This window comes from Terrapene carolina, unplaced genomic scaffold, assembly GCF_002925995.2.
Source record: "Terrapene carolina triunguis isolate 2854851 unplaced genomic scaffold, T_m_triunguis-2.0 Scaffold31147, whole genome shotgun sequence".
NCBI lineage: Eukaryota > Metazoa > Chordata > Testudines > Emydidae > Terrapene > Terrapene triunguis.
In genome coordinates this window covers 1-9,006 of record NW_020695498.1, presented here as the reverse complement: position 1 = coordinate 9,006, position 9,006 = coordinate 1, and the positions used below count along the sequence as shown (strand labels likewise).

The window sequence follows — 9,006 nt, the reverse complement described above, 5'->3', positions numbered from 1 at the left end:
GGGGATTAAACCCCGCCGATCCTCCAGCTGGGAGGGGGCGTGACCCATCCCCATTTCCCTCTGATCCCCAGCTGGAGACCCAGGACTGGGGTGGGGGGTGACCCCCTCCCCATTCCTTCCTGGACCTATACATTGGGGGGGTTGTATCATCCTTTGCTCACTTGTGCCCCAGACAGGCCATGGGTAGGTGCACCTACCCCCCATCCTCCCCCACCCTCTGCCGTGCCTGCCCCCCAGCCCCTCACCTGCAGCCTCCCAGGGGACCGGCCATGTGTCCCTGGGGTGGCCCCAGGGGCAGGGCAGGGGCCCCATGGATGGTGCTGGGGGCCCAGCTCAGGGCCCCTTGGCATCCCCCCCCCCCCCCCCCCCCGGGTGTCTTGCCCAGCCCTGGCGGTACCTTGTCCAGCCGCAGGCAGCAGAAGGGGATCTTCTCCTGGACCAGGTGGCAGAGGGTGGGGGAGCTGCCGATGTAGGGGGAGTTGGTGGGGTAACCCTTCACCCAGCTGGAAGACCAAGAGAGAGGGGGGAAGGAGGAGCTGGGGGGCAGGGAGAGGGGGAGGCTGGCACCCTTTGGGGGGCCTCATGCCTCATAGTGAATCATAGACTATCAGGGTTGGCAGGGACCTCAGGAGGTCATCTAGTCCAACCCCCTGCTCAAAGCAGGACCAATTCCCAACTAAATCATCCCAGCCAGGGCTTTGTCAAGACGGACCTTAAAAACCTCTAAGGAAGGAGATTCCACCACCTCCCTAGGTAACCCAATCCAGTGCTTCACCACCCTCCTAGTGAAAAAGTTTTTCCTAATCTCCAACCTAAACCTCCCTCACTGCAACATGAGACCATTGCTCCTTGTTCTGTCATCTGCCACCACTGAGAACAGTCTAGATCCATCCTCTTTGGAACCCCCTTTCACGTAGTTGAAGGCTGCTATCAAATCCCCCCTCATTCTTCTCTTCTGGAGACTAAACAATCCCAGTTCCCTCAGCCTCTCCTCATAAGTCATGTGCTCCAGACCCCTAATCATTTTTGTTGCCCTCCGCTGGACTCTTTCCAATTTTTCCACATCCTTCTTGTAGTGTGGGACCCAAAACTGGACCCAGTACTCCAGATGAGGCTTCACCAATGCCGAATAGAGGGGAATGATCACGTCCCTCGATCTGCTGGCAATGCCCCTACTAATACAGCCCAAAATGCCGTTAGCCTTCTTGGCAACAAGGGCACACTGCTGACTCATATCCAGCTTCTCGTCCACTGTGACCCCTAGGTCCTTTTCTGCAGAACTGCTACCCAGCCATTCGGTCCCTAGTCTGTAGCAGTGCATGGGATTCTTCCGTCCTAAGTGCAGGACTCTGCACTTGTCCTTGTTGAACCTCATCAGATTTCTTTTGGCCCAATCCTCCAATTTGTCTGGGTCCCTCTGTACCCTATCCCTACCCTCCAGAGTATCTACCACTCCTCCCAGTTTAATGTCATCTGGAAACTTGCTGAGGGTGCAGTCCACGCCATCCTCCAGATCATTAATGAAGATATTGAACAAAGCCGGCCCCAGGCGCATAGCCCCAAAGCGCCAGGCCGAGCGCATTGGAGCTGGGCAGAAGACGCGGGCATCCCGCCAAGCCGAGCAGCTCCTTCCAACTGGGTTAGTGCCACAGGGCATGGGCGTCTGTCTGTGCCCTGGGCAGCCCTCAACTCTCGGGGGTCCCCTGTGTGCCCCCCAACGCCGCACGCCCACGTGCATGGAGACAAGTGCACATGCTGTCGTTGGCAAAGCCCCCATGGGGTCTCCCATGCCAAGGGGGAGCATGTGGGCATTGGGGGATCGCGGCTCCCGACCCACGGAAAGCCACCCGCTCCCCACTGCTATAAACATTTCCCGTTGGGACCCTGCAGGGGGCGCTGCAGATCCAGGCCTGAATTTGGGGGGGCAGCATGGGCGTACCCCAGAGGCAGGTCCCTACGTGCCCCACTCCCCTCCGTCCCCATGGCCCCTCTGTGGACGGGGCCAGTCAGGACGCTGAGACCCCCCCAGCTCGAGCCGCGTCACACAGGACCCCGGGGCGGGTGGGTCCTTACGTGCCGGAGGCGGCCGCGTCGTCGTCAGAGTGGGTGGCCTCGTCCTCCGACTGGTCGCTCAGGAGGTCGAAGGTGGGGCTGGGGATGGCGTCCACCACCTCCAGCACGGGGGCGATGCTGTGGCGTTTCTCGGTGCCCACCGGGTCGGCCGGCAGGCCCAGTGTGGTCCCGTCCGCGCTGTCCGGGCTGCTGCCAGAGTCCGGCAGGTCCATGGCCACCGTCCCTGCACGGCCGGGGGGCAGGCGGGTCAGGGCACTCTTGGGGGGGCAGAACCCTGAGCCCAGCCGTCCCGGCTGCCCCCACACGCCTCCCCCGGCCCGCAGGGGGGCATCTGGGGCAGCCAGGGGCCGATTCAGTGACACGCCCCCCAAGGGGGGGCAGGCTGAGCTCCAGCAAACTCATACCACATGGTGCCACCCAGCTGGGCTGGACTGGACCCCGGCCCCCAGCTGGGCCCTGCCTCATCAGCCACCTGGTGCCCTGCCCCCCTGGTTCGCAGAGGGGGCAGCTGGGCCTGTGCTGGGTGGGGATTGGCTGGGGAGGGGCGAAGGGCTGGCTGGGGATTGGTAGGCCCCATGCTGAGTGATGATTGGCTGGGGAAGTGTGAAGGGGCGGGTGGGAATTAATAAGGGAGGGTGGGGTCCAGTGCTGGATGATGATTGGCTGGGGTAGTATGACAAGCGAACGGAGTTTGGTGGGAGTTTGGCAGGCCCCATGCTCAATGATGATTGGCTGAGGAGGAGTGAAGGGCTGGCTGGGGATTGGTGGGGGACTCCGGGGCGGGGGGGGGGGGGGGGGCCCCGGGGGGGGGGGGGGGGGGGGTCCCCGGCGGGGCAGTGATTGGCTGAGACCTGACGGGCCAGTGGGGAGTGGTGGAGAAGGCTGGGGCTTGGTGCTGAGTTCTGATTGGCCGAGGCAGGGTGAAGAGCCAGCAGGGGATTGGTGGAGAATTGGCGGGCTCCATGCTGGATGGCGATTGGCTGGAGAGGTGTGAAGGGCCGGCTGGGGACCGGGAGCCCCGTGTGGATTGGCTGGGGCGGGGTGATGGGCGGGGAGGCCGGGGGCTCACCCATGCTGGCGATGATGCTGTGCACGGGCAGACGCGTCAGGCCGTGGTAAGCCGGGGTGGCCAGGCGGCTCTGGTGCAGATGCTCCTGCTGGCGGAAGATGAAGGCCGAGTTCTCCTCCTTGGAGATGTTGATGTAGAAGCAGGTGTCGGAGGAGGCCAGGATGTGGCAGGGCCCTGGGTTCAGCAGGATGTTGTTCTTGTCCTCCCGGCACACGCCGATCAGGCACACCCCGTACCTGCCGGGCAGCCGGGGTCAGCGCCTGGGACCCCCGGGATGGGGCTCAGCCCTGGGGAGCTGGGGGAGGGAGGCGTGTGTGCAAGCCAGCTCGGAGTGCGTGGGGGTGCAATATGCGTGTAGGCCTGGCTGGGGGTATGTGTGCTCCTGAGCAGAGAAGCATGTGCAAGCTGGATCATGCGCATGCACAGGGGTGCGTGTGGGTGAGGATGTCTGTGCATGTGCAAGGGCATGTAAGTGTGTGTCTGCATGTGTGGCGTGAGTGTGCATGTGTGTAAGTGTGTGCAAGGAGATAGAAGAGTGTGCCAATGTGTGTAAGTGTGTGAGCATGTGCACAACTGTGCATGTGTGCGTGCATGTGCAAGGGTGTGCACCGATGTGTGTAAGTGTGTGCATACTTGTGTGAGCATGTGCACAACCATGCACATGTACGTGCATGTGCAAGGGTGTGCATCAATGTGTGTAAGCATGCACACCAGGATATAAGCATGCCCATGCGCGTGCAAGCAGATGGAAGGGTGTGCATCAATGTGTGTAAGCGTCTGCATAAGTGTATGAGCACGTGTGTGAGCGTGGGCATGAGCATACACGTGTGCGTCCATGTGCAAGGGTATGCCAGTGTGCCAGCACAAGGAGGTGCACACATGGCGTGTGGAGCCGCCCTCCCCCGGCCCCGCTTACCTCTTGTGGGCGTGGAAGGAGGCGTAGGTGAAGCTTTTGCCCTGGTATTGGCCCAGGAACTTGCTGTCCCCCAGCCGGACGTGGTAGACCTCGTTGGCCGAGCAGCGGCTGTACATCCTCTGCCATTGCTCCGGCGAGGCGGGGCCGTCTCTGAGGGGGGAGAGGCGCCCCCCAGGCGCCACACCCCCGGGGGGGGGGGGGGGGGGGTCTCCTGACCCCCACCCAGGAGGGAGGGGAGCCCTGGCCTGTGGACTCACCCCGGCGAGAGGACTCCAGGCCGGTGTCGCTGGCGCCTGGGTCATGGTAGGGAAAGTCCACGGGGCTCCAGCCATGCACAGAACGCAGCGGGGGGATCTCCCAGAGCTGGGCAGGGTTGGGGCCCCTCCCTCTGCTGCTCGCCCAGCTCTGGATGCGGGGGCTGCAACCACAGGGTCGGCCCCAGGACAAGGGGCCCCAGCGTCTCCTCCTGGCCCGTGACCCAGGGGCAAGCGTGTACCCTCCCCCTGCAGCCCGTCACCCACCCCGGCCCAGCCCGGACTCACCTGGACAGGGGCTGCCAGGCGCTCGGCCGCGGCTTGAAGGGCTCCATGGGGGCAGTTCTGTCCAAAGGCACCAAGGGACAAATGAGAACCAACCCCATCCCCCACCCTGGCAATCGGCTCAGGCTCTCTGCGCACTCAGGCAGTTGCTGCTCGGGCTAGACTCCCCCACCCTGCTGCTGACTCCTGCCTCCCCCAGTGCCCCCGATGCTGTTTCCTCCCCCGCCCTGGCACTGGCTCCTGCCCCCCTTCTTTCTCAGTGCTGCTGGGGCGTGATTGGCAGGACCCCCAGAGCAGTGGGGCTGAGAGTCAACCCCCCACTGGGATGCGCTGAGTGGGATCCCCAGCCCCGAAAGCGATTGGCTCAGGCTCTGTGCAGACTCAGGCAGTGCGGCTGGGTCTAGTCTGGCCCCAGCTGGGGGCAGTCGGCCGGCGACGGGCACAGCTACTCACTGTCCCCGCGAGGTGTGGATCAGCAGCGTGATGAGGGTGGAAGTGGCTGGACACACACAGTTCAGAGCCAACATGGCGTACTTGAATTCTTCTTCGCAGACCACGTGATCTGGAGAGAGAGACGCACATGGGCTGGGAGCCAGGGCCGGGGCTATCCAGGAGGAGCTGGGCCCGCTCCCCCAGCCGCTTGCTTCCTTCATCCGTCCCTTCCTTCTTCCCTCCCTCCGCCTATCATCCTGCCTCTGCTAGCTCTGCCAGCTATCCGTCCACCAGCCACCCGACCACCTTCCCTCCTTCTATAGCTATCCGTCCATCCCCATCCACTCCTCTATCTGATCCATCCTTCCATCCCCGTCCTCTCCTCTGTCTGCTCTATTCATCTACCCTCCGTCTGACCCATCCCTCCATCCCCATGTACATCCCCATCTTCCCATTTATCCACCCTCATTCATAACCCTCTATCCAGCCAACCCTCCATCCTCCTACAAACCCATCATCCATCCCTCCAGCCCCATAGACACCCCCCTCTCTCTCCCCTCTCCCCCACTGCCGACCACTGCAGGAGCATGGAGCGGGGGCAGGAGAGGGTGCCAGGGGCACTGCGGAGGCAGGTGTATGGCAGGGGCAGGGGGCAGAGAGGGCCCACCGGGGGCCAGGGTGGGGAGGTGCAGCGGGCAGGGCGGACAGCTCACCTGCGAATTTGATGTGGAATTTGTTCTCGGGTTTGAGGATCTGCACATACAGAGGGCAGTTGGGGGCAAAGTCCTTGACCGCCCAGGCCCTGAGGATGGTCTGATGATCCTGGGGGTCGGGCGAGATGGGGCAGAGCATCACAGCCAGGCCAGGCCCCCCACGTTTCCCCCAGGCACCAGGAAGGATCACGCTTCCCCCCACTGCCCTCCCGCAGCCCGCAGCGCCCCGCGGAGGACGGAGAACCGGAAAACACGGCCCCTGCCAGCGCGTATCAAAAGAAGCCAGTGCAGGAGAGCTGTGCGGCCCAGCACGCAGCACAACGGGGCCCTGATCTTGGTCAGGGTTGTGATGTTGCACTCTGTGATTTTATGACAGTATCCTGATGAGTGTGACTATAATGTAACTGGAATATGCTTCATGCAAAAGGTCTCTTGTAAGGTATCATTACAAAGCTTATAATCTACTGAGGGTGGTCATCCTATTTGTATAAATGTACCGTTCTTGTATCTGAAACTAGAAATATGAAATATAAACTCTGGAGTCCTATTGTGATTATGCAAAGTGGGGGCCATTAATGGTGGTCTGGAATCTTGATGGATTCCGTTAGCCAGGACAATTGACTGTAGATGGCTCTGTTTACTTGCAAGCCTTCCTGTGAGTCAGGCCGGGAAGAATGAAGGCTTGGGGTCTCCCAGGACATGTGACCATGTCACCTGGTACTGGAATCCATCTTAAACCTGGTGCTTTTCCATTTAGAAGGAGGGGTGGGGACCCAGAGACACAAAAGATTCCCGCCTTGTGCCAAAGCTATAAAAGGGGGTGGAACAGAACAAAGGGGGCTGCAGTCATGAGAAATCCCCTAGTTACCACCTGAGCTGGAACTAACAAGGACTGTACCGGGGAAAGGATTGGGCCCAGACTAGGAAGGTGTCTAGTCTGTGAAAGAAGCTTATTGGAACATCTCTGAGGGTGAGATTTAATCTGTATTCAGTTTCCTACTGTATCAGGCTTAGACTTGCATGTTTTGTTTCATTTTGTTTGGTGACTTACTTTGTTCTGTCTGTTATTACTTGGAACCACTTAAATCCTACTTTTTATACTTAATAAAATCACTTTTTGCTTATTAATTAACCCAGAGTAAGTAATTAATACCTGAGGGAGCAAACAGCTGTGCATATCTCTCTATCAGTGTTATAGAGGGCGAACAATTTATGAGTTTACTTTGTATAAGTTTTATACCGAGTGTGATGTTGTGCAGTCTATATGGTTTCATAAAAACATGATAATAAGTGAATATAATGTAACTGGGATAGTTTTAGAAAAATATGGTAATAAGTGAATATAACGTAACTGGGATATGCTTCATGCAAAAGGTCTCTTGTAAGGTATCATTACAAAGCTTATAATCTACTGAGTGTGATCATCCGATTTGTATAAATGTACCACTCTTGTATCTAAAACTAGAAATATAAAATATAACTCTGAGGGCCTATTGTAATTATGTAAAGTGGAGGCCATTAATGATGGTTTGGAATCTTGATGACTCCCATTAACCAGGACCATTGTCTGCAGATGGTTGTGTTTACCTGTTAGTCTTCCTGTATATGTGTGTGCTGGCAAGTGGGCAATGAAGTCTTGCAGTGACATGTGATCATGTCACCTGAACTGGAATCCATCTTTAACCTGGTGCTTTTCCAGTGAGGGGGGTGTGGAAACCCAGAGGGACAAAGGGTTCCCGCCTTATGCAAAAGATATATAAAGGGGTGGAAGAGAACAGAGAGGGAGAGGAGCCATCATGGAGAAGCCCCTAGCTACCACCTGAGCTGGAACAAGAGCTGTACCAGGGGAAAGAATTGTGCCCAGGCCTGGAAGGTGTCCAGTCTGAGAAAAAACTTACTGAAGCATCTCTGAGGGTGAGATTATCTGTATTTAGTTCGATTAGACATAGATTTGCGCATTTTATTTTATTTTGCTTGGTGATTTACTTTGTTCTGTCTGTTACTACTTGGAACCACTTAAATGCTACTTTCTGTATTTAATACAATCACTTTTTACTTAGTAATTAACTCAGAGTATGTATTAATACCTGGGGGAGCAAACAACTGTGCATATCTCTCTATCAATGTTATAGAGGGCGAACAATTTATGAGTTTGCCCTGCATAAGCTTTATACAGGGTAAAATGGATTTATTTGGGTTTAGACCCCATTGGGAGTTGGGCATCTGAGTGCTAAAGACAAGCACACTTCTGGGAGCTGTTTTCAGGTAAACCTGCAGCTTTGGGGCAAGTGATTCAGACCCTGGGTCGGTGTTGGAGCAGACGGGAGTGTCTGGCTCAGCAAGACGGGGTGCTGGAGTCCTGAGCTGGCAGGGAAACAGAAGCAGGGGTAGTCTTTGCACATCGGGTGGCAGCTCCCAAGGGGGTTTCTGTGATCCAACCCGTCACACCAAGTACAACGGATTTATTTGGGTTTGGATCCCTTTGGGAGCTGGGTGTCTGGGTGCTGGAGACAGGAGCACTTTCTAAGCTGTTTTCAGTTAAGTCTGCAGCTTGTGGGGGATGTGGTTCAGACCTGGGTCTGTGTTTGCAGCAGGCTGGCGTGTCTGGCTCAACAAGGCAGGGTACTGAAGTCCCAAGCTGCCAGGGAAAACGGGCTCAGAGGTAGAGTCAGCACATCAGGTGGCAGTCCCAAGGGGGTCTCTGTGACCCAACCTGTCACGGGGTATCTGGGTGCTACCCTGTAATAAATACCCTCCCCCCGGTACCATCTTTAACCCTGTGCTGGGGCCGGCTGGGTTGCCCGCAGGGTGGGATATCAGTGCGTGGCACCTACCGCAGCAATCCGGTCCCCCTCGAAGCGGTTGCTGAGGATAAAGCAGGCCTCTGCGTCATCCATCCTTCGGCGGGGGGAGAAGAGACGGGGGTTAGCAGGAAATCAGACCCCAGCGGGGCAGCTTGGACCAGCTGGGGGGAGCAAAGTGTCTGGAGACAGGATGGGACTGGACCCCTTGTCCCCCCTCACAGACAGGTCCAGCCCCCTGCCCCGGCACCCCTCCCCTCACAGACAGTGTGGGGCAGGGCCCCCCATGTGGGTCCGCCAGCTGGCTGGGGGGCAGCCAAGGTGTTCCGACCCTATTGGCCAGTTCCATCGATTTCTTCTGTCCATTGGCTGAGGGGGATGGGAGGAAGGGCCCCCCAGGCCTGGGGCAGCCCCGCTCGGCTGGCACTCACTTGGCCCGCATGAGGTCCTGGTCCTTGAGGGC

At 58.2% G+C, this 9,006-nt stretch overlaps 1 protein-coding gene across 1 annotated transcript; it reads right to left on the bottom strand.

Moving 5' to 3' along the window:
- Positions 1-397: 397 nt before the first annotated feature.
- On the bottom strand, positions 398-9,003 carry LOC113409217 (potassium channel subfamily T member 1-like; the record flags this gene model as incomplete). The annotated part of the gene is made up of 8 exons (XM_026662891.2): positions 398-503; positions 2,074-2,296; positions 3,143-3,378; positions 4,059-4,208; positions 5,051-5,159; positions 5,743-5,851; positions 8,577-8,640; positions 8,975-9,003. Coding segments are annotated over 8 exons (1,026 nt in total), but the record flags the coding sequence as incomplete, so codon positions are not given.
- Between the last annotated feature and the right edge of the window lie 3 nt (positions 9,004-9,006).